The sequence below is a fragment of the Sorex araneus genome, chromosome X (genome assembly GCF_027595985.1).
Source record: "Sorex araneus isolate mSorAra2 chromosome X, mSorAra2.pri, whole genome shotgun sequence".
In the NCBI taxonomy this organism is placed as follows: Eukaryota; Metazoa; Chordata; class Mammalia; order Eulipotyphla; family Soricidae; genus Sorex; species Sorex araneus.
The window spans coordinates 362,235,380-362,260,098 of record NC_073313.1 but is presented as its reverse complement, the minus strand read 5'-3'; the positions used below and the strand labels follow the sequence as shown (position 1 = coordinate 362,260,098).

The following is a 24,719-nucleotide window of genomic DNA, read 5'->3' as shown; positions in this document are numbered from 1 at the left end:
CTGTTCTGACAAACTGACAAACTGCCTGCCGGGCCTGTGCCCCAAACTTGTATGGGCTGCCACTCAGGCAGAGAAGAGGCCTGAGAAAACGGGGGCAGGCTGGAGGGGAGGGAGAGAGCAGCAAGTGGCTGAAAATGAGGAGCCGTGGCTCTGCATCTCCGCATCTCCCCCGCTGCATCCCAGAGACCAACTCCCACCAGGTCACAGGAGAGAGGTGAACAGGAGATGCAATAAAGCAACCAGCAGAGGCTTCCATCTTAATTCATTTTATTCTACAAAATGCTACTCAATCGAGAGTGGAAAAACTAACAAAAAAAAAAAACGCAAAGGAACAAAAAGTTTTAATATGTTCTTTCTTCCATAGCAGCAAGCTTTCCTAACAAACTTTCTTTAGTGCAAATACTGCAGGCTTGTATTACAGTAAAATACAAAACAACACACACCACCAGAGATGTTTCAGACCAGTTACTCCTCGAGGTTCAGAACTATACAAAGACGCTGGCTAGCTCTTGGTCCTGGCTAGAGAGAATTACTCCAAAGGGACCGTTTCACCAATACTTTTTTTAAAAAACGGGAAAAGGTGCTCAGAAAAGGTCATTCAAATCCCCCCCAAAGCTCTAGAAATCTTGTACAATAGGTTTCCCTCCAGGATCTGAGAGTAGACACTATTCCACATCATTTGACGTATCTCAAATACAGATGCACAGGCTTATGATTTCCCACTCTACCAAAATACTATGTACACTTCTCCCACGGCAGAAAAAAAAAACACCCAGATACCTACTCTTTATACAAAGGCAAATAATTTCTTCCTCAACATCAAGCAACCACATAACTAAAATAAATGGAATAAACTTTTCATCATACAAAGAAAATAAGTTTCTGAGAACAGGACAGGGTCTGCCCTCGTGTTCTTCTACAATATCGACTGCTGGGTGACCACTGTCCCCAGAGGCACGACAATCCATCGTTTTTAAAAACAGAACCATTTTATACAGTTTATACAGCACAAGTCACAAATCATTTTAGGAACAACAACAAAAAAAGCATCATTAGGCTAAGTTTTTTTTTAAAAAAAAAAGGGAAAACAAACAGGAAAGAGAGAGGGAGAGAGAACTGAGTATTTTAATGCTATCTGTTTCTAGTCCGGCTTGGTACAACACAAAGATGTAAACATTGAAAATAAATAATAAAATAAAGGTTGATTTTTGCCTCCCCTCCCCTTCCCATCTCTCGTCGAAGTCTGACCCAGCTCCTTCCACACAAGCCAGCACTGGATGGTAAAAACCCAGTGTTGGGGGTGTGTGTGCCCATAACCCTCGAAGCACAAGTATATGGCATTTAGGAGTGGGGTGTCTGGGTTCCTTGTCTAAAGTCGCAGGAGGATGTGGGCACACCTGGAAAGGTACATGCGTGCACGCGCGCGCGCACACCACACACACACATACACACACACACACACACACATCAATAAATAGTGAGATGCTGGCTTGTAAGATGAATACCAAGGAGACTCAACAAATAGAAAGTAGCAAGCCCCCTTTACTTAACTTTTAAGAGGCAGTTACACACATCACATATCCTATTGGTCCACAAATTCTAGAAGGACTCGGGAGACCCCTCCAACCATCTGCGGAATGCGAGGGGGTAGAGGGGAAAGAAATTTAAAACGGGGTCGGGGGGGGGGGCGATTTATCGGAGGGGAATGATCTTTGAGGACAAACCTCCGACTAAAGGCAATCTTGCTTCGGATCTTTGAGGGAAGACCCCAGTAGCCCCAGGTGTGGGTGCTTAACCGCTGAGGAGCCTTTCGAGGGGACCCCCGAGTGCCTTAGTCTCATCCTCAAGCACTGGCCCCCGGGGGCTGGGCAGAGGCCAAACCTGCAGGGGAGTGCGGAGATTAGAGGAGGCGGCTAGGAGAGAGCGAGGCCCATGGTGGAGACGGCTGAACCCACCCTTTCCCCTGGAGCCCCAGGACGCCAGCAGACAGCGTCCCCCGAGGTCTCCGCCCAGGGCCAGCCACGGCGGCCACTGAGGGCTCCTGGCTCTGCACCGTGTGACTGGAGCACAAGGCATCTCTTTCCGACCCCTCCCACCCGCAGGGTTTTCGGCTTAGTGTTGGCACAGGCAACACTAAGAGTCCTGCCTCTTCGCCCCCTGCCATCTGGGTCCTTTCCTGGGCCCGCAGCTGGCCCCGCTCCACGCAGCCCAGAGGAGGTCAGCTCTGAGCTCCAGGGGGCGAGATTCCCTCCAGGGAGCCCAGGGCAGGGCACCTCCTCCCTGCAGCCAAGCCCTCAGCTGGGCCACAGGCACGCAGCAGCCCGGGAGTCAGAGGGCCTGCAGGGAGCTGGGGTAACCGGGCCAGAAGGAAGTACCTTGGCTGCCCACAGTCCTCCTCCCCAGATGACCTCTGACTGCAGGGTGAGGGGACAGGGAGCCACACGGCATCTTAGAGCAAAGGCAGAAGTCTCTGAACGAAAATGCAGCTCCAAAGTCTGGCAGGCTTCAAAGTCCTGAGGGCCGGTGTCCTCTGAGGGTCCCAGAGCCATCCCAGCTTGAGAGCAGACATCTCGGGAATGTCCAGGCTGGCCTGGGTCACTGGCAGTGACCTGGCTAGGGGTTAGGGCTGTGCACAGCGGCGGGGAGCGGGGTGCTTTTTAAAGAACCACCCAGAACATAGCCTCTTTAGACAACTCTCCCCACGGCTGCCTTTATACAAAGCGCTCAGCGGGCCAGACAGTTTGGCATGATGGCACCTTCGCAGCCGGGCACAGCCCAGCTGGCTTCGCCCACCTCCTGCTCCTCCCCACGGCTTCCGTCTTCAGGATTAATCTGACACCTGATGGTCCCGCAGTCTAAGGAGTGTCCGATCCCACCAGCACCTCTGGGAGACCAGGAGGCATCAGAGCCAAGGAATGGAGCTTTTACGCGTTTTCAGACAAAAGCCGTATTTTCTTCCCAGGTGGCCAATCCTTCCCCCTCCCTTCCAGGGACACCCCGGGCTCACCCGGGTGCTAAGCTGAATGGACGTTGAATAAGAACCAGCATGGGAGGTCTTGGGGCTGGGGGGTGGGGGGGGGGCTGCGTGAAGGAACAGGAAAGCAAAGAGCTCAACTCTGAAGCCTAAGTTAGACGGAAGCTTGGGTTCAAGTAAGTAGACAGCTGTGGATTCTCCTACCACATCCCTGGAGCCAGGACAGCAGGCTGGGAGGCGGGGGAGGAGGGAAGGGGGAGGCCTCTGCAGTGGGGAATTACAGAGCAGGGGAGAGGAAGGCCGGGCAAAGACCCCCTTCCCACCCTCACCCAGCCGAGAGAGAGGGTGCAGCTTTCCTCTGAGGGAAGAGCACAGCTTCCCAGGCGGAACCGAAGCCTCGAGCAAGAGATCCCGGGCCACGGATCACGCGGGCTGGGCCCACGGGCGGGCAGGGGGCAGGCGTGGAGGGAAAGCTCCGCATTCAGCAGGCCCGGGAGTCCGCTCCAGCTGCTTCCAGCCCCGCCCCCCTCCCCTCCTCCCATCCTCAGCACAGGCTCCCGGGTGGCTTGGGGAGGGTCCAGGCCAAGCTCATTAAACCTCCGTGGGTGGGAGCGCCCGGGAGGAGGCAGAGGGCGGGGCCGCGGCCCCGGGCTGCAGAGGAGGGTCCGGGCAGGCGGGCGAGCGGTAATTACAGGAGGCGAGGCCCGCTCAAGACACAGGGCGCGGGGAAGCTGGCGAGGGCACCGGGAGGCCTGGCTGGCACTATTCCTGGCCTGGTAATTAGGCACTTGGCAAACCCGACCTGTGCCCTCCCTGTCGCCCTCACGCCCTTGTCCTGCAGCCCCGCTGCTGCTCCCCCTCCCCGGGGGGGGAGGGGTGTCGGTCGGCTGCGCCTCGGTGGGGGCCGCTCTGGGCCTCACCGCTGGGTCTGGAGATGGTGCGGGGGCCGGCGAGCGTCCGGGGGCGGGAAGGTCCTATATTGCACATGGACTGTCCTCTCTGGACAAGTCGGCCCCAGCAGAAAAGTCCCCGGCGGCCTCCTCTCCAGACGCGAAGCGCTTGATTGTTCACACCGCACCCCCCCTCCCCCCGCCCGACCCCCCCCTTCCCCATGAAATGTCATGGCAAACTGGATAAAAACCCAAAGACGTGAAAACTGACCCTGGGTGGGGGGTGGGAAGGGAGGGGCCCCCGAGGGGGAGAGGCGTGACCAAGGCACTGAGCATGCGTGGCGGGGCGGGGCGGGGTACCTCCAGCGTCACCCAGGGACAGCCGTGGGTCCACCCCGCCCAGGCCCGGCAGAGGCCAGAGCGAGGCCCGAGTCCACCACACCCAGTTCTCCGAGGCTTTTCAAGAAACAGGATTTGCTCTGCAGGATGAAGGGTGGGGGTGGGGGGGCGATCTTCCGAGTCCCCCGGTGCGCCCCTCACTCACTCCTCACAGCCACGTCCCACCTGGCCTCCCCCCCCTGCAGGGAGCTCTCTGCCAGGGTCCCCCTCGTGCCGGGTCCTGGGGTGGTGGGCGCGGGGCCGGGGAGGCGTTACAGAGCCAGCAGGGTGGGCGAGTTCAAGGAGTCCGAGGACTGGTCCCCGCTGCTGCTGCTCCTGCGGTGCGCCTTGGAGCACGACTCGGAGGGTGACGCCGGGGACTCCTGCTCCAGGACGCTGGGGTAGGTGAAGACGAGGTTCGAGGTGCCCGGAGTGATGGCTGGCGTGGAGGTGACCACGATGGGGGTGTGCAGGGGCTCCTCCCCGTAGAAGCCCCCCGCGATGCTGATGGGCTTGATGACGGAGCGCTGGGCCTTGTCCAGCCCCGCGGCGGAGGACGAGGGGCTGTCCTCCTCCAGGGGCTCCTGCTTCACCACCACGGAGCCCGCGCCCACTCCTGTGCCGCGCAGGGGCTGCAGCCCGGGGGCCGGGGGCGACCGGCGCTCCTCGGGGCTGATCTTGCACACGGGCCCGTGCGCCACCAGCATGAACTCCAGCTTCTCCTTCTCCTTCTGCAGCTCGGCGATCTCCTTCTGCAGGCCCGACTTCTCCTCCTCCAGCTCCTCTGTCTCCTGCGGGGGCCCAAAGAGACGTCCATAAGGGACAGGGGCTGTTGGCCAGGGGCAGGGGCAAGCCTGGCACGACCCCAGAGAAAAAACCCACAGAGAGCCAGGGCAGCTCAGCCCCACACCTGGCCACAGACCCTACGGCTCTGGGTCACCTGGAGCGGGAAGATCCTTCCAGTCCCCAGAGGCCAGATGGAGAAGGGGGAGGTCGGCTCAGAGAGGAGGGGGTATAACTCTCAGGGCCAGGGGGCACGACTCAACGGGCTGGAGTCCATGCTGGACATGGGAGCGGGGACCCCAAGCACTAAGCTGGGAGTCACCCGTGAGCAATGAACCAGGAGTAACTCCCCAGCACTGCCAAGTGTAGATGCTAAATTCCCCCCAGAGATTTAAAAACAAAAACCAAAACACAAAAAAATAACAAAAAACAAAAAACACGCCAACTCTTGCCACCAACACTTCACCTCCGAGACTGTGTGAGCGCTTCATGGGCAGGAGCTCATTTGATTGCGTGGTTTTGGGGAAACAGGCCTTACCATGAAACAGACCCATTGTGCAGATAAGGGAACCGAGAGTTTTAGCCATTTTCCCTAAGCCCCAGAGGCAGCAGGAAGGGCAGCCCAGAGGGAGCTGACTCCAGAGTCCAAATGCTGTCCCAGTGCCAGGATAGATCACCTGGGACTCCGCAGGGTGAGTCATGGGGAAGGAGGAAGGGACTGAAGCCTCCCTGGGTTCCTTCCCAAGCCCAGCCCTGCCAGCTGTGTAGGCATGAAGTCTACACTGCGTGACTATATTGGGGGTTCTGGCTGCAGACGGAAGCTTGGGGCGGGGGCTGGCATGAAACTGCCCTGGATCCAGGTCGGGTCACCTCAGCACCACTTCCTTTTTGGTTTCGGAAGCCAGGGGTGGGGGGCCCGTCCGAGGGCTCTGGGCTTCCCAGAGGAAGGGAGGCAGGCAGCCCGGGGGACACGAGGTGGACAGGGTCACCCAGCCAGTGCCTGGGCCCCCCCCTTCTACAAAGCCAGAGGAGGGAGGCACGGACCCACATTCCCGCTCAAGAGCCCCCTGACATGGGCCCGAGCCTCGGCAGGCCGAGTATAGACTATTCCGGAGTGAACAAGAAGTTTCCATCTGTCTCAGTGAACGTCACGAGCTGAAAGAGGTTTCCTGTGGAGGATGTGGCTCAGGGGCCTGGGTGGCTGGTCGGGGGCGGGAGGCTTCTGGGGGAGGGAGGGGGCGGAGGAGGGCAGGAGCCGGAGGCGGGGCTCCTCTGGGGCTGATGCTAAGGAACCCGGCTTCTTGCGAGGCTGGCAGGAAGCTGGCGCTCCAGGGGGACGTGCTGACCGCACAGGGCCCAGCTCCCCGGGCCCCAAAGAAACTCCTGTCCACGGTGCCCGCTCTGGCTCCGCCAGGAGGCATTACTACAAGCATCACAGAACTCACTAGGTTCTGTTCAACACCCAGGCCAGGGCTCCCGGGGGGACCCAAGGCAGCTTGGAGCAGGTGGACTGGGAGCATTGATTAAGGGCTGGGCAGGATAAGAGCTTGTGCCTTCCAAAGTCCCTGGCTGGGCATGGCTGGGGCCACTGTCATCTTCCCCCACAACCGTGGCCACCTCCACACCTGGCCAGCATCCAGCCTGCGAGTTAGTGCTGGCTTCGGGCCCCCGCTGCAGGGCGGGCAGTCCTCCCGTAGGGCCAGGCTCCAGAGGGAGGCAGGTACGTGACGCTCGTCAGGTCAAGCTTTGGGGAGGGAAGGGCATGGGGCCCCAGGTGTGGGCAATTAGGCAGCATGGGGGAGTGACTCATTAGGGCAGAATGAGGGCCCAAAGCCACAACCCGGGGCTTACAGCAGAGGAACCCTCCTGCCCGCAGAGGATGTGAGAAAACCCCCACGAGAGTACGCTGGCACTGGCACCTCGGCCTTTCCCCGTCCGCACCCCGGAGACTCTGAGAACCCCCTTCCCCGGAGAGAGCAAGAATCAGAAGAAACGGGGTCACCCCCTGCCTCTGCCCGTCTCAGTCCCTAAACAGAGCAAGACCCTCGGCGGGGGGTGGCGACAAGGGAAGCAGGTCTGGAAGGGGCAGGTCGGGGCCTGCCCTGGGTCCTGGCGCCCAGCGAGAGCCCCGAGCTGCCCTCTCTGTGCCCAGGCCAGGGTCACGTGCCACTTCCTCAGTCACGTGCGCAGAGCAGGGAAGGGCTGTCCCCACTGATGCAATCACAGGCCACTCGTGGGCAAGCCGAGGGCTGGGAGGGCCAGGGCCCCCCGGAGCACCGGCCCCGCCCCCGCCCTGCCCGTGCCCCCACCGCGCGAGCGAGCTCCTTACAGCCTGCAGTTTCTCCGTCAGCTCTCGGCGTCGGTTCCGACACTTGGCGGCGGCCAGCTTGTTCCTCTCCCTCCGGATTCGACGTTTCTCCTCCTCCTCGGGAGACAGCTAGTGGCCAAGGGCAAAGACAGGATTAGTTTGGAGCAGACGGCCACCAGGGTCTGGGGTTGGGGTTTGGGTTATTCCTGCAGGAAGCTGGGGAGCCAGGCATTTGAGGGTTCAGAGGCCCCGTGTACCCCACTGCTGTTGGCCCTCCGGGGCTTGGGGCTTTAGGGGCCGTGGAAGGGGATGTCAGAGGTCTGAAGGGGGCGGTGGCAGGTGTGGGGCAGGGCGAGATGACACTTTCCGCCCCCCAGTCTGACTCAGAGCCACAGCCAGGGATCAGGAGCTAGGCTGCTCCCCACTGGGGGTGGGGGGGGGTCCCCTCAGACCAGCCTGGCCTGGCCCCACCCACATAAGCAGCTTCTCCCAGACCCCGGCTAATTACTCCTCCCCAGCACCGTGCCTCAAGCCTCATTATCCCCATTTGGTTAAATGGCGGGGCCCGGGCGAAGCAGCAGCCAGGGGGATGCTCTGAGGCCAAGAGAGGACTGACAACGCCAGGCCACTCCCCGTGTCCTCAGCCCGCCCCAGGGGGAGGGTGGGCAGCTGCCCCCCTGGACAGGGAGGACGGACGCCCGGCTGAGCGCTCGGCTGAAGAGACGGGCAAGCGGGCAGGAACCCTCCGACCTCCACCACATCCGTCAATCCCACGAGTGAGCACTTGGGCTTGTGTGCCAGGCCCCGTCCTCCAGGAGCCCTGGGAGAGAGGGCAAAGCACAGGACCCCTCCCGGAGTGGCCTCCGCCCTGCCCCCGGCAGTGCCAGAGGATGGGAGCCGGGCTCTGTCTGGGCACAGCCGAGCCACTCAGCTCCCGGGCAGGGGCAGCAGGAGCAGAGCCCTGGAAGGTCCCGGGGCGGGGGAGGGGGAGTCAGACCGCGATCCTGGGCCCCCGGGAACTGCCCTCCCATCCACAGGACCCACCACCCAGGGGAGGGCCTCGCCCCCGGTCTGTGCCCAGGGCCTTCCACTCTGCAGCAGAAGCCAGGCAGAGAGCCAGAGAGGAACCCCCAGGCCTGCCCACCCTCGGGTGACGGGGTCCCCCCACAGCACCACGTGGTACTCTGCAGACGCCACCGGCCCCTGGCAGGGGTGCACAGACACGCTGTCCTCCACCCTCAGAGCCTCCTGCCACTGTACACTGGGGGCCCAGAGGGAGGCGGGAAAGCCCCAAAGGCGGGGTGCCCCCTCCCAGGGCTACAGGCGGAGCCCCCCTCCCCCCGAGATCGGCCGTGCCACATTCCCTGCCCTCCTCCACTGCCCCGGCTCCCCAGAGCCAAGAAGCAGGAGACCCGGAGACCAGGCGCCCTGCGCCAGGGCAGCTGAGGTCAGGCAGCCGCTTGGCCCCGGCCCTGAATACTTGCGGCTCCGGAACCTGTTTCAACCTGAGCCCACCAGTCTGCGGGCGAGGCCGCGGGGCTGCTCCCGGCGCCCGGCAGGGCCCACTGGGCTGGGCCGGGCCCCCGTCCGCCTCTGCTCCTCCCCTCCCTGGCCTAAAGGTCCCCTCCCTGGCCACTGCGGCCCACAGCAACCTGTGGGAACCAGGGGCACAGGAAGTGCTCGGGGCGGTGGCACCCACGGGGTCACAGCCTGTGTCCGTCAGGGGCACCGCGAGCCCAGCACCAGCCACACGTGCCCCGGGCCACCCCCACCGACCTCAGACACTGTTCCCCAGGGGCACCTCGGGGCAGGCTCCAGAAGGAGGCACGGGGTGCTGAGGCCCCGGTCGGGGGAGGAGGCGCCAGGGAAAAGTCTAGAAAACGGGAGCGGCACCATCCTGGGAGGCTCGTGCCAGGCTTCCTCCCTCGGTGAGGGGGACGGTCCCAGCGCCTCTCTGACGTGGGTAAGAGGCCGCTGGCTCTCTCCTTCCCTTGCACAAAGGAAGGAAATTCTCCAGACAGAACCTCGAGGGCGCGCCTCGGCGGTGCGGTGGGAACACCAGGGGCTGAAGGCCGAGAGAGCCGAAAGCCAGCCCAGCCCGCGGCTGACTCCCGTGAGAGCCGGGAAAGGGCCCTTCTCCCTGCGGGGCCTCAGTTCCTCCTGCTCAGAAAAGCCCCTTCCTGCTCCTGGACGCTGTGGGAGGTCCACCGGGAAAGAGTGGGCCGCGGCCCTCGTTTGTCTTGCTGGCCGACCTGGCCCCCAGGGGCCAACTTAGGGGACATCCAGTGAACTGCGGGCAGCTGAGCGTCACAGCCTGGGCTTTCCGGGCAACAGGCTTGAAAAGCAGGTCAGGGGGTGCTGCCTCGCACATGGCGGGCCCCGGGTTCAATCCCTGGCACCACCAGGAGTGATCCAGGAAGAAGCCCCAAGCACTGCCAGGTGAGGCCCCAAAATCAAAACAAAACATAAAGGGACACTGGGCTAAGCAAGGACTGCGAGCACGGTCCCTCCGGCAGGGAGGGCGGCGTCTGTTACACACTGTCCCCTGCCACCGTGCGAGTCCAGGCCCAGCCCACTGCTCCTGGAGGCCATGCCCTGGGAAGCAGAGACCCTGCCACCGGGCATCCTGGCCCTGGACCCGTGCCCCAGGGACATGGCGGGCAGAGCCTGGCCTGGGCAGAAGTTCTCGGGCTGGTCAGCATTTCTCAGGACTAATACTTCATTTGAGCAAGGGGATTCCAGGCAGGGCTCAGGGAAAATCCTTTCTTGGGGGCTGGGGGTGGGGTGAGAGGGTGGCAGAGAACGGGAAACCAGGGGAACCAGGGAAACTGGCTCAGTCCTGTGGGGGGCGCCTGGCAGGGGTGCCTGGGCCACGGCTGGCTGCATCGCCCTTAAAGGAAAGGGGATGAGGGCAAGGGTGAGGAGAGGCTCAGTCCCTCTCTTCCCGAATAATGCCCAGCTGTGGTTTCCCTTTCCTGGAGTCGCAGGGCTCTGGGTGACACTTTCCCCCACCACGGGTACAGACGCCAGGGCCAGGGCCCCAACTGCAGAGGGCCCACCTCCTCCTGGGCTCCCAGGAGCTGAGTCCTGACACTGCTGGGCAGTAGAGCTGATGCCCACAACCCCATGGCCAGCGTCACGGAACTTCTGGAAGGTGCGTTCCTAGTCCTGCCAGAGGCCCAGGGATGGGGTAGGGGGGAGGGGCACCAGGGAGGAACGAAAGGACCAGAGACAGCACCAGCGAGCAGAGAAGGTGACCCTCGAGGCCTCTGGCCGTCTCCTCTGCACCAGTTAGGGGCTGGCCTCGAAAAGCCCCCACTAGGACTTCTGCCCCCTGCCCCGTATCAGAGGAAAATAGGCCATGGGGGCGGGGTGAGGGGTGGAGCCAAACCCCAGCCTCTAGCCGGTGCTTCCACACCTGGTCTCAGGTGCCCTTAACCCCACTTGTACTCAGACTCGGAGTTGCAAGGGACAGGAGCAAGATGCTGAGGTGGGCCTGCCCTGCGGGCTCCTGGCCCCCGGCTCCCCTTCTCTCCAGGGCTCCTGAACCACTCTTCGGGCGCTCCAAAGTCACCCACGCGGCCCCCATCGGCTGGTCCGGGCTGTACCTGCTCGTCTCTCCGTCTGCGGCCCACGGTGGTGCCGATGGTCTTGATCACGCCGGGTCTCGGGAGGGCCATGTGCCCGGGGACAGAGGCCAGGCCCGGCAGGGGGCTGTAGGGGTGCGAGCGGGGGTACGGGTTGGACATGGAGGTGATCACCGTGGGCTGCACCATCCACTGGAGGTCCTGGCTCGTCGTGATGGCGTTGATGGTGGGGATGAAAGCGCTGCCCGAGCCAGGCATATCTACCCGGAATTTCTGGAAGGAACAGACAGAGAGAGACGACTGAGACCACGGAACCCCCCGCGGGAGAAAACGCACAGCAGAGAGGCGAGAAAGCAGGGCCGGACGTGGGGGGCTGGGCCGGGACAGCCGGGGTTTCCTCCGTCCACGGCCTGTGCCCCCCAGAGTCAGGGGCTCTGCACGCCGCTTGGGGGCCCCCTGGAACATGTGCTAGACGCCTGCATGGTACAGGAGGTCGCCATCACACTTCGGCTTCCAGAGCAGGTGGTCCTCCGAGACTCACACCCGAGAGGCCTTCAGGGGGCCTCCGGGGGCTCCGGCCACATGGGCAGGAGGGCAGGACGCTGGCTGGGGAGGGCGGGGGCAGTGGGAGGTTTGCAAACAGACAGCTCGGGGGCAGAGAGGGCGTGTGGGGAGCGTGTATTCCCCACTAGCCAGCAGCTCCAGAGGGCACAGGGCCACCCCTCAGGTCCCTAAAAAGGGGCCCTCCACCCTCAGGCTGGAAAGCAGGGGCATTTGCCTCCGGCTGTCCTCATCGACCCCACCCCCACCCTTGCCCTTCGCCCTCGGCCCTTGCCCGTCCGCCCTCTGTGGGCAGACACCTGCTCTCTGTGCGTTCAGGAGCCTCAGAGACGCGCGGGGGTTGCTAACTCCTAGATTTCTCCCTGCCTCCAAACTGTGCCCTGACCACGTTGCCACACTGCCAAGTTCTCTGGAATATTCCATTCAAAATATAGGATGAGGCCAGAACACAAAAGCTAGAGGGCCAAGTGCCTCAGCCTTGGAGTCGACCTTCTTTCGGAGAAGCGACTAGGAAGTGAGAAGGGGACGGAGAAGGAAAGCACGACCCCCCCTACCCCCCCACCCCGACTTCCAGTTTTTCAAGGGAAAATTACCAGGTGAACCCTCCATCTTGGAGGATGCCTGTTTACACACACACACACACACACACACACACACACACACACACACACACACACAATCTGCAAATGCTTTCTTCCCTGAGCTGCTGTGGAAATGACGACGCCCGACTAGCTACCACTTAGGGATCATGAACTGGCACCCCGGGGTGCGGCCTCAGCCAGGCTAGGGATCTCGTTCCACGGCCCTGGGGCTGAGACGGCCCATCACCTCCATTAGGGAGGCAGAAATTCAGACTCAGCCATTAGGGCCATGCTGCTAATAAGCACCAGAGACGGCCGCTCTCACGCACGGCCCTGCACAAGTGTCCCCAGTTCTGCCGCAAACTCCAACCACATCCAGCCTCAGAGCTCGGACCCACCCTCTCTGCCGTAGGGTGTCAGGGCTGCCCTGGCAATGGTCCCTGCTGGCATTCTGCTTCATTGGGAAGCCCCGCATTGGGCCCCAAATGCGACCCTGCTGTCACTAACCTGGACCCTTCAGCACCCCCTTCTCCTGGCCCAATAAGACTGACTGCGACTCAGAGACCTCTCAGCAGTGGCAGCTGGTGACAGCAGGCAGATTCCCGTGGTGCTGAGCCAGGGAAGCGGAAAGCGCTCCCTGCAGCCTCCCCCGCGCCCCCGCCAGCTGCAGGACCCCATTCTGGGTGGCGGGAAGTGGCCCCTCAGAAAATCCTGGGTTCCCCAGACCAAATGCATGCAGCAACGAGAGGTGCCCAGTGCCGTGATTCCCGGGGCTCCCACAAGGAGCACTGCCCACTGCAAAGGGCTCCGGGGACTCTCGGAGAGAACCGGCTTCTTACCACAGCCCACAGGCAAGTGCGTCCGGGTGTGTGGAGAAGGGAAGGGTGCAGGAACGGCGAGGACGCGGTGGAAATGAACAACCAGGAGTGGCTATGAGGAAGTGGAAAGGACTCGGGGGGCCGAGGGCACACAGGCACTAGAGCCCGGGCAATGCCCTCCCGCTAGCCCTGCTCAGTTGTGGGGGGTGGTGGGATGGAAGGGAAGGAAGGTGACCTGGGGAGATGCGGCCCGCACTGAACTCAGCCACTGCGTGCTCAGCCCTGGAGAAATGAGGACTCTGTTTCCCTGTCTGTTAAGAGGAAATCCTACACCAAACTCACAGCACTGATATGAGGATTAAATAAGCAGCTGCTTATAATCATAGGCTATAAAAGCAAGCCAGTAGTTCTCCACCCTGGCCACACATTAGAATATTCTGAGGAGCTTTTTAAAACCATGAAGAGCCAGTCGCACCCTGAGAGATCTGAAATAATGGGTTTGGAGAAAGATTTGATAAAAAAAAAAAAAGAAAAGAAAAAACAACCAACTCTGAGGAGATTCCAAGATGCAGCCAAGAAGGAAAAACACTGCTCCAAACAAATGGAAAGTCGTGTCATCATCTCATCATCATCACCATCGTGGCCACCATCCCCACTACCATGACTGCCAATACCATCATAGCCACCATAGCCACCATCTCCTCCATTGCCACCATCATGGCCACCATCTGCACCATTGCTACCATCATGGCCGACACCCCATCATCATGGCCATTTGACCACCATCATCAGGGCCACCATCCCCACCATGGCCACCACCATGGCCACCATCTCCACCATTGCCACCATCATGGCCACCATCTGCACCATTGCCACCATCATGGCCACCATCTACACCATTGCCACCATCATGGCCGACACCCCACCATCATGGCCATTTGACCACCATCATCAGGGCCACCATCACCACCACCACTACCACCATCGCTACCATCGCCACCATCAAGGCCACCATCACCGCCATCACTGGTATCGCCACCGTCATCACCACCAAGTGGCCATCACCATCCTGGCCACCATCACTATTGCACACCATTGTCAAGTCTGTGCTCTCCATCTGGGATGGCTCTGGAGAGAATTGTCAACTTCCCATTCCTGGGAAGCACCCAACTGTTTTTTTTTTTTTTTTAATCTCATGTATCTCCCCAAGTCAGGTTCTGAGTTTGAAGGGGCCTGATATCTCTGGGAGGAACTGTCAACTTTTAGGAAAGCACCCAAGAAATCCATTTCTCACGCCAACAAACAGAACAAAAGAGTTTCAGGCTTAGGAAGCAAGCAAACCACTGGAGGCCGTGCTTGGAGATTACACGCTCGGGAATATCAGCGGGAACATCAGCGGCTGACACTCAGCCCCTCACCAGGCCTTCTAAGCCTCTCTGCTCTGGGATGGCAGGTCTTGAGAATGTGCTCCCGGCCATCAGCCAGATTCCTGGCAGCTAAGGCTTGGTCTAGACAAAACAAGACAGCAATAAAAACAAGGCAGCAGGTAATGACTGTCTCTAAGGGCACGGACAAGTTGTTTGAGAGGGAGGTAAAGCCATCTGGATAACACACTGGCCCTAAACTGCAAGAAAAACAATGTCCCAGCCCCAGAGGGGACTGGGGCCCTGATAAAGAAGGCTTTTGTCTCTGAGAGAACACACACATCAGTAAACGAGGGCTAGCCCCTGTCAACTCAAAGGTATTGAGAAGTGAGTGACAATGGAGTTAGAGAGAAGAGATGAGGAGCCACTTCTGGGGCCCCAGAAGAGAGCCTGGAATTCCTCTTTGCCGACAGGCCCCCCCCCCCCCCCAGTCAGTCCTGTGTCGCTGGGGCTCAAGCTGGTTCTCTGGCTTACCGTGGAACAGACACAGGCCTACCCAGCTGTGGCATTGGGGCAGGGCAGGGGGGGATAGAGGAGGTCACCCAGAATCTCACTAGACCCCCGCTGGGGTTCCCCGGTCCTCATGGACCTTGGGGGCCTTCCAGCCTGGGAAAGCCTCCAAGCACCCCAGGACTCCCGAACGGGCAAGAATATGCGGAGAGGGCTAACTCAGCCCGGAGGTCTGCCCAGCTAAGTCTGGCAAGCCTGTGCCACGAGCCGCCAGAGGATGCACAGCTCAGGTTTGGGGGCTGCCGCCTCAGCACTCACTGGCGTGCAAGTGGAGAGAAGCTAAGCAAACAGGCGTGCCTGATCCACCGGCATTCTACTACAAAAACGCGAAACTTGCGAGCGAGCTTGGCACCCCAGATCTCTAATCCCGGAGTCAGCGGGAGGCCGGGCTCTCACAAACCCTGGGGCTCTGGCCTCAGGCTCCCCTGCTCCCTGCAGCATCTGAGTGTGATCCCTGGCACCCTCTGCGGTTCCCCAAGCACGCTGGGAGTGATCCCTGAGCACAGAGACAGGAAGAAGCCCTGGGCACAGTCGGGTGTGGCCCAACACCCTCCTTCACCCCCCCAAAAGGAAGGCAGCCAGGAAGCCAAGGCCTGAGCCCCCCAGCTTCCTCGGCAGAAGTGCATCCCCGGGCAGCAGTTTCTGAGTCGAAAGTTTTCCATTTTCCTGAAAGCCGGAAGGTGGACAGGCTTAGTCCAGAGAATCCTGAGCTGGGCAGAAACAGCACTTGAGACCGAAGCCAGGAGAATCCTCCACCGATCCCCTTTCTCGGCATTACTCCATCAGCCTGACACCCACAGGAGGTGGGGAACGTGCGCGCGCACGTGTGTGTCTGTGTGTGTTGGGGGGCTCAAGCCCCCCATTCAGGAAGCCCAGGAGTATAGGAGGACCTGCGTGCTCCCCTGGGACCAGACTGGGACTTTTCTCTCCCATCCCACCCCCTGCTTCTTGTTTGCTTTTCTAAGAGTCCAAACATGGAGAAAGGAAAATTCCAAGATCTCAGGACACAGACAGAGAGCGTGAGGAGAGGTGAGGGCAAGTGCAGCCGGGAGCTTCCCAGGAAGTCCCCAAACACCCTTGATTCAAAGTCTCAACATTTACCCTACACTTGGGAGCCGCTCCCAGACTTCTCTCTGGATTCCAGGGACTCTCGACTTTGGACACCACTCCTAGCTTTGTTCGATCACATTCCACCATTTCCAACGCAGGAATTACACAAACACACGTGCGAGCACACACACACACACGCGCGTGCAAGTACACGCTCACCAAAGAGACAGTGTTCCAGTACCATCGCGGGTGAGCTGCCCTCCTCCTCCTCCTTTCTCCCCGATTCACCTGGAAAATCCAGGCTCTCTTCCTTCCCCTTGGCTGCCCAGGTGAAGAAAGGCAAGGGAGAAAAGAAGGGCTGGTCCAGGGTCTCTCCCCGGGTCCCTTCGCATCAGGACACCCCACCCCAAAGCACTGGGACTGACCCCACTCTACTGGGACCCCGTGGCCGCTTCACCGATACGTAACAGCTCAGCACTGAGAGAAGAGCCTGTCACCCTGCCCCACAGCCATAGTGTGGCCAGAGAAGGCGAGGCAGGAGGGACAGAGCAAGCCAGAGAACTCCTACTGGGAGCAGACACGGTTGCCTAACTCGGGGCTGCTGTTCTGAAATGCCATGGTCACCAAAAGCTACGACGGGTGACGACATGGATGACACACAGCCCAAAGTGATGATGCTATAATTTTTGTCTGTCAACAAACCAGCCAGAAAGTGGTGGTGGGTGGTAGTTTTTGTTTTGTTTTGTTTTGTATTTAGGGGGTGGAGTGTGCTGGGCCACACTGAGTTATGCTCAGAGTTTACCACTGTCTCTGTGCTCAGGAGTCACTCCTGGCTGTGCTCAAGGAACCACGGCGATGCCGGAGTTCAAACCTGGTTGTTTGCGTGCAAGGCAAATGCCTTCACCCTGTCGTATCTCTCCAGTCCTAGCCCAGAAAGTTAAGCTTCCTGACCACTGAGAACCGGTATCTGCAGATCTATTTAAGCAGAGTGGGGGAAATAAAAGAGGCAAAAAGAGGCTGCTTTGGTGACAGGCTCTTAAGCCTGAACCTACCCCGGCATCCTGGCGATACCAGTATGGACCCTGGGGATAGTTCAGGCCACATACATCAGTTCCTTGCATGACCTTATACAGGACAGACACCCAAATGTCCAAGCCACCTTCCGAGGAAGCACGGCTGTTAGCAGGGAGATTTTCAAAAAAAGTTGCTGAATATAAGTCTGTAAGTGCTAGAAAACCTCGTCCAGTCCCACCTTCAAATAAGTAGTGACCCTTTCCTTTCAGGGATCAAGCAGGAAAGGCACAAAAGTAATTTAGAGGCATCAACTCTGGGGGCAGTCTGTGTTAAGATAGAAGCGGAAAAAAACCTTGCACCTGAGGTGGACACGCCCTTTACGTAAGGCAGGCAGGAGCAACATGGAAACGCACTGGGCTTGAGAGGAAAATTCAGCTGCCATGCACACAATACCTGATTACTGCTTCACCCCTGCACTTTGAAGAAAAAGTCCCGCTGACTTCCACCCCCAAGAATCAGCGGAACAGACATCCTGGGATAACATCTGGCTTGGTCCTAATCTACATCTGTAAGTTCAAGGCAAGGAAGGTCTTTTTTTGGTAAAGCACCAGACCCTTTTGCCACAATTCCCATCTATCTTCCCATCAATCCTGAAGAACCACCGTTCCCTGTGCTCTAATACAAGCACCTCGACAAAGTCCAATACACCTTAGGTACTGAAAGACACTGTGCGGATGGCTTAACACACACAGACACTTTGGGGCAGGGAAAGGAAAAATAATAATAAAAACACTCCTTTCCAACCAGGTTTTATTTAAAACAAAATTTATAAAAAAAAAATTGCATTTCAGAGTCAAGAAGTTCCTGGTTAATCATGGCTAGGTATACATTGCTTAGTTTTTTTTTCTTTTTGGCTTGTTTTTGCCCTAAATCAGGCAGAAAATCTGCAAAGAATTTTGACAACTAACCAAGTAGTTAATTCTGGGGCTGGAAAAATACATTTCCCAGGGAGTTCTTCTAAGAGCGTCAGCAGGGGGCGCCAGAGAGGCATGGTTAAGGCTGGCTTGGGAATCACAGTCATTTCTGGTAAAAGTTCTTTGATGTGAGGAATGTCCCAGCCTGGTACAGTTGGCAAAAGTTCATTCTGGGGAATTTTGTGTGTCTGTGTGTGTGTTCGTATGCGCGCGCGCGCGCGCGCGTGTGTGTGTGTGTGTGTGTGTGTGTGTGTGTGTGTGTGTGTGTGTGTGTGAGGAAAGCGGGCTTGGAAGCTGAAGAAAAGTACTCATGATAGGCCTTGATTCTGAAAAGAAACTGTCCTCTTTGATTTCCCAAGTTATCTGTGGAAGAGCTGAATAATAGCCCTGGAAAAGTTTTGGGTCTTGTTTTTGTTTTATTGTGTTGTGTTGCTTTTTTTTTTTTTCTTCACGAAAAGGGGGCCCAGCTGATGAAAACAAGTTATGAAATGACCTATGTTTGTGTAACTGGCTGGATTGCGTAATGCTCAGGCTCTGAAACCGTAAGAGTCAAATAGCCAGGCCGGGCACGTATCTGGGAGGTGTTTTCCTAGGAAAGCCAGGAGAGAGAAAACAACAATAACAACAGAAAGAAAAGGCCAGACGGGGGAGGCATGTGCAACGATTACTGACAAAACAAAATCACCAGTGGCCAACCTTGGAGATTAAAATGAACTGGAACAGGAAATAGTTTTCATGCTTCAAGTTCCTGCCATGTACAAGAACAGACGTTTTAACAAAGAGTTATCTTCCCCCCTACCCCCAAGTGACCGGCCATGTGTTATGGTCAAGCTCTGGGAAGCCGGAGAGAAGAGGAACATCCTCAGTGAAGTCAATAGCAGTGGGGAGAAAGACCATCAGGAATATTAGACCCCAGAAGCAAAAGAGATGAGGGGAAAATAATATTCACTTGCCTAAGAGAAAAACCAGAGAACTCACCGCCCCCCACACCCCAGACAAAGACAGGTTGACTGAGATGCCCCAAGGGGCAGAGGGGAGGCCCATGGCTAACTGCTAAAGGAGGGTGTGAGAAATAAAGTGATTACAGGTTTGATCTGGTATGCAATAAAGTTCCCCGGAGCCTGGGCTGGGGTGGTGCCGTAGCACAGACTTGTGAAGTAACAAAAGCCTCAGAAGTTAGCCCTCTGCACCACCGTCTAGCCTGGCTCCGAGTTGGAGGGATGGTGGGAAAAATCACCCCCCCCGCCCCCACCCCAGGGACCTGGGGAGACTTGTACAGAGCGGCCGCTCCGTGCCCGCCGGTGGCAGCGTCTCTGCGGCTGGGCCGAATGGGCAGGCGCCGATTTCAGAACCCCGCGCGCTGGTGATTGCTAATTGCAAAATCCTCATGTGTTACAGCATGCTAGGAATTAGCCAACAGCTGCTTTTTCTTCAGTAATGAGGCCCCATTACACCCTGCTGGACTGAGTTCTCTTCCTTCTTCCTCGCCCTGGCTTCCTGTCTGATTTTCTTCCAAAACAGGGAATTGCCTGCGCTCACATCCTGGGCTCGAAAGCCCTAGTGACACAGATTATTCAGTCGGGCCCTGGTGTCCGTCCGGTCTGACTTCCCAGGCAGGCCCCAAGGCCTGAGCGAAGCCGGGAGGTGAGGCTGCGATATTTCCAGGAGGGTGGCCTCCGAGCCAGCGGGCGCGAGGGACACGAGAGCAGTCAAACTTCTCCCTCTGCTCTGCCATGGGCGCAGGAGGAAGGGGCACGTAGGCACCGGAGAGCGAGGGACCGGGTATCCCACCCGCGACCTAGTGATGTTCTGACCCAAATGAACCACCAAGGGAGGCTGGGAAGCACTTTTGGGTAAAACGGGTGTGGAGGGGGGAACACCCCTCCCCGCGGAGCTCGATGCTCAGGGCGCTGTGACTGCATCTCAAGCCACAGCTTACGGGGGGGGGGGGGGCACCAGAGCAAAGACATAGAAAAGCCCTTTGGGGCTCTCCCTGGGGGTGGGGGGGTCACTGTGGAATAATGAATTCCCTCCTCAGATCCCAGGAAGAGTCTCATTTCCAATTTATTCTCGGGTCCCGTCCGCCACCCCCAAAGCCTGACTCCCCACCGCCCACCCCCACCCCACGGCTGGCTGCAGGAGGCCGAGGCCTCCCTGGAGGAGGAGAGAGAGCAAACTCCAGCCCCAGCCGCCTAGGCTGAAGGCTCCCCTTGGTCTCACCTGAGCGGGAGGGGGGTGGGGCCGAGAGCGAGCACCCCACCACCAGCACTGGCCCCGGCAGTCCCTTTCTGGTATTTATAGACACACGCATCGCACGCACGCACGAACCCTCCCGTGCAAACCAGTCCGGCTGCTTTAGAAACAAGTTGTTTTTCTACTTGCAGACCCACCCAGGAGCCTAAGCAAGTTCTCTCCGCCGCCGCGCCCCCTCCCCTCCCCACTTCTTCCCGCGGGCAGGCATCCTCGCCCCCGTGACCCCCAGAGCCTCAAAGCAGCCCCTGCTGAAGTCTCCCGCAGGGCTCACACAGGCGCGAGAGACACCAGAGCCCGTCCCGGGCCTTTGCCGGCCGCGCTCCTTCCCCCTGACCTTCGCACCTGATTCCCAGCCCGACCACCCACCCGCCTTCACTCCCACGACCCGTAGGCGCTCCCCGCCCCCCCCCCCACCCGTGTTCCCGAGTCCCCGGAGCTCTTTCAGATCTTAATAAGGCAAGGTGGGGGCGGGGGCGGGGGGAGATGGAGAGGGGCTTTGGCGCACGAATAGGATCCCGGCACTAGCCAGAGGGCCGCGGCTGCAAAGATGTTCTTGTCCACCCGGAGAGCGCCGGGAGAGGAGCAGTTCTTGCAAGCGGCGGTAACAGGTTGGCGGGGAGGAAAGGAAGAGGGCGAGGGGCGCAATTCCAAGGATTAGAAGCAAAGGGGCTGGCTGGCCCTTCAAGCCCACTCCCCGCGCAGGCTTAAAATAAAAAGTGGGGGCGGGGAAGTGGGGAGAGTGGGGAGGCGGCAGAACGAGATGAAAACCTGAACTTTGGACGACGAGGGTCCTTATGGGAATCTTCTGGCCCGGGCAAAACAAGGAAAAGCTAAGTCAGGTACAGAAGGCAGTGGCTGGGCGAAAGGCGGGCGCCAGGTGCACCCCGGGCCCCCCCACCCCGCACCTACCTGCTGGCCGCCGCCGCTGGAGTAGGACTCGGCGTGCGCAGGAGAGCCGCTGCTGCCCCGGGACGAGGTGTCAAAGTTCCCGGGATAATCCTGGTACATGATCCGCGGTGGGGGCCCGAGAGGAAACAGGGTGTCTTCCTTCCCCCGCCCTCGCCGCCGCGCACCGGCTGCTGCGCGCTCGCCTCCCGGCTCGCCCGGCTCTGCGCTCCCGGGGGCTTCTCCCCGCGGGCGGCGGTCCGACCCCTGGGAACTGTGGTCCCCGAGCGCCGCGCGCCGCACTCCTCTCTGGCCGTCCGAGCGCCGCGGGAACCGTGGTCCACCCAGTCCCTCCCTCTAAAAAAGTCGGCGCGTCCCTGGGTCCCTCCCCTGCGCGCGCCCTCCCGCCCCCGCGCGCAGCCCGAGCCGCCGCCGCCGCCGCCGCCGCCACTGGGACCGCCCGGGCCCAGGCCAAAAGGGGGCAACGGAGAAGGAAAAAAAAAAAAAAGCTGGCAGCCTGGCAGCCCCCCGAGGGCACGCCGGGCGGACAGGGCCCCAGCAGTAGGCTGCCCGCGCGCGGAGAAACTTCTATTTCCTCCTTCGAGAGAGGGAGCTGAGAATAAACTTCCTGTGGCCGCGCGTCCGGCCGAGTTTCGGAGCTCGGACACCGGGCGAGGAGGAAGGAGCCCGAGCCCGGCCCGGGGTGCCAGGCGTGCGGGCGATCCGAGCGCTCCGCGGCCGCGACGGCCCGACCCGCGCCCCTGTCCGGGCGCCCGCTCGGCCACCGGCCGGCCTGGCCTGTCCGCGCGTCTCGCTCCTTATCGGCCCGGCTTCCCCCCCGTCTCCGTCTCCCTGTGCCTCCGCCGAGCGCCGCTCGCTGGCTCTCCGCTTCGCTCGGAGCCCCTGCGCTCAGCCCGAGATGAGTCACTACAATGGCACGAGTTCAACTCCACACTCTTTATTCTCCAGCCCCTGTACCATGTGGATTCACTCACGTCAACCCCAGACTCCACCTTGCGGGGAGGAGCGCGCGGGGAGCAGGGGTGGGGGGTGGAGGAAGAGGCGCGGGAGGAGGCGGGCGCTGCGCTCCCCTCGGGGCCGGCTCCCGGCCGCGCTGACGCCAGCCGCACACCCGGCGCGAGGAAGGAAGCCGGTGGCGGGGGTGGGCGCGCGCGCGGCCGGCGGAGCCCCCCCCCCCCACTTCTGCCCTGTCCGTCCCCCCCCCACCTCCTCCCCAGCGCCCCGAGCCCTTGGTCTGTTCCATTGGCGCACGTCGCCAAAGATGGGCATTTGCGTTCGAGGACGCGAGTGCGGGTTTCCTCGCTTTCGGGTGACGTGGAGGGAGAGGGATTCCCTCGCCGGCTCCCGGGCGCGCCGCGGCCGCCCTCCCTCCCCCCGCCCGGAGAAGGGGCGCGGGGCGGGGCCCCCCGACAGCGGCCGCCGCGCGGGCCTCTGGGCTCCGGGCTTGAGAAAATAATCACAGTCCCCGAGCGCGAGACGGGCGGCCCGGCGCGGCGCCACCGCGAGGCCGGGAGCCGGGCGCGCAGGGACGCTCGCAGGGAGGGCGCGGTCCGGCGGCGGCGCCGCCCGGTGCCGCGGGCGCCCAGGGCGCACCGGGTACCCGCGGCCCGGCCTGGGCGGGCGCGGCGCCGCGCCGCTGGGCGAGGCCCGCCCGCCTATTTTTCCTTCGGTGGCCGGCTGCCCACTGCTTCCCTTTTTTTTTTTTTTAAGGGGGCGGGGGAGCCCTACAATTAATTTTGGTAAGAGTAGCCTTGGAGGCGAAATTAAGCAGCCAAGACCTCCTTCGGGCCGCCCTCGGTGCCTGGCAATCAGGCCCGATCTGATCGCGATGCCTTGACTGCATAAGCAAACTCCAGACTTAGGACATTTTTTTTTTCTTTTAAATTTTAAATGGAAGGAGGCAGGTCCAGGAGCGGGCGGGCCCTAACGAGAGCTTCAGGTGTTTGGGGAGCTAAGTTCAGCGAAAAGGTCGTCTGGACTCCTGGGTCGCCCCGCCTCGCTGGACAGGGCGGGGTTGCCGTGCTGGGTAAAGAGCACGGACCTCGGAGTCCGAACGCCAGGCTGTGCGATTTACGAGCGGTGGGACTTTGGGCGAGTCCCTCGACGTCTCTGGGCCTCGGTTTCGCCCTTTGAATGGAAGGGGCTGGGATGAATGACCTTCGAAGGTTCTTAGGTCAGCGCTGGAACGCCATCCCTTCGGAGGGGATCCGGCGGAGCACTGTACTGGAGTCCATTAGCGGGGACTGTGCCCCCAAGCACCCGTGTGCTGCGGTGACCCAGGTCGGCTGGGAAGCGCCTCCCGCCGCGCGCCCACCCGTCACAGGATTTTCGTGCGGACCCCGCAGGCGGGCAGGGGCAGCCGACTGCGAGGTGCGCTACAGCACGGCTGTAACGCAGCATCACAGTTCCGGCCCTCAGTTTCCTTATCTGTAAAGTGGGGGTGTTGCTAGGAAAGAAAAATAGAGCCGGGAACTCAAATCTTTCCCGGGGCTCTATATAAAGCGCCGGCGTTTCCGGGACGGCTGGCGGCATCTGGCGGCCCCAGTGGCCCCGAGATACGGTAATCCCGAACAATACTCGGGGTCATTGTTTACAGCTATAAAACACATTCTGTCCCGGGCTCCATCCTCAAGGACGCGTGTGGCCGGGCAGGGCCGGGCGGGCTCCTCGCACCTCGGCCGGGCACCGGCTCCCGCCTCCGCGCCCCCGGGAGAGGGGTGTGGGCTGGCGGGCGCGCGTCCCGGCCGGGCCCGGGGTTTTTGTTTTTCTCATCCCTGCGTCCTGCCTGCCGGGGTGTTGACGCGCCTCTCCCAGCAGGACTGGGTAAATGCGGTCCTTTGACGCAAACCCAATCACCCTTTCCCCAGCGGCGGCAGCGCAGAAACCCAGAAAACTGGGGGTGGGGACGCCGGGGGGAGGGGGCGGCTGGAGCGCAGGAGCTGGAGTCGTGACTTGCACGCACGCCTCGCCTGGCCGCGTCCCCTCGGCCGCCCGCGCCGGGTCTCGGGGTTGGGGGGGAGTCGCCGCCCGGGCGTCCGGGGCCCTCCCGGAGCGGCCGCGTGGTGCAGCGGCGCGCACAGACGCACTTTTGGTTTTCCTTTGAGCGGCAGCGGGCTGGGGGAGCACCCCGCCCTCCCCCACCCCCCCTCGAAAATCCGGGTGCTTCTGGGTCTCTCCCACACAGCCCTTCCAGTAATGCGGGGGGTGGGGAAGGGAGCGGGCGCTTCCTCGGCGGCCGCCGCCCGCCCGGGGCGCACCCAGGCCGGGGCAGGCGCCGCCGGGAGCGCGCGCGGGCGGAGGAGCGCACCCCCGCGCCCTCGCCCGCCCCCGCCCGGCCTGCTCCCCGGCCCTTTCCTTTCTTGTGGGTTCCCGTAAAGCACAGCAGCCCGAGACGTCTGCAGAGCATCACGGAATCCGGGCTGATGCAAGGCGCTCGCCTCCCTTTGGTGCGCCCCGGTCGGCCTCGGAGCGCTTTGATCCTGGCCCTTCCCAGCTCCCGGAACGTGCGTTAGTTCCCGGTGGGTGCCCTCATCTCGCAGTTCCAGGGGAAGCAGAGCCCCAAACCCGGGCCTGGGGCCTGGGTACTGAGCCCACGGTCCAGCTGGTGGGCTCGGCCGAGTTCTGCTGGCCTCCGCTGGCCGGGAATCATCGGAGGGATGAGCTAGTTAGGATTCCTGTAATAACAGGGATCAGCCTTCTGGGAGCTGG

The 24,719-nt window shown here is 60.8% G+C and overlaps 1 protein-coding gene across 1 annotated transcript; it reads right to left on the bottom strand.

The window, feature by feature from the left end:
- Positions 1–250: 250 nt before the first annotated feature.
- FOSL2 (FOS like 2, AP-1 transcription factor subunit) lies at positions 251–21,916 on the bottom strand. Its single transcript, XM_004618949.2, has 4 exons — positions 21,015–21,916; positions 10,942–11,193; positions 7,355–7,462; positions 251–5,033 (listed from the first exon to the last, which is right to left on the bottom strand). Exons 1-4 carry the CDS (start codon positions 21,111–21,113, stop codon positions 4,515–4,517), a joined length of 978 nt encoding a protein of 325 aa, XP_004619006.1. The 5' UTR covers positions 21,114–21,916; the 3' UTR covers positions 251–4,514.
- Between the last annotated feature and the right edge of the window lie 2,803 nt (positions 21,917–24,719).

Bases quoted from the DNA above. Each gene is read 5' to 3' on its own strand.
- FOSL2 (XM_004618949.2), bottom strand. From the start codon at position 21,113: ATGTACCAGGATTATCCCGGGAACTTTGACACCTCGTCCCGGGGCAGC. The intron at 7,463-10,941 runs GTACAGCCCGGA...CTTGGCCACTAG, and splicing joins GCAGACGGAGAGACGAGCAG to CTGTCTCCCGAGGAGGAGGA. The intron at 5,034-7,354 runs GTAAGGAGCTCG...GGGCCCCCGCAG, and splicing joins TGACGGAGAAACTGCAGGCT to GAGACAGAGGAGCTGGAGGA.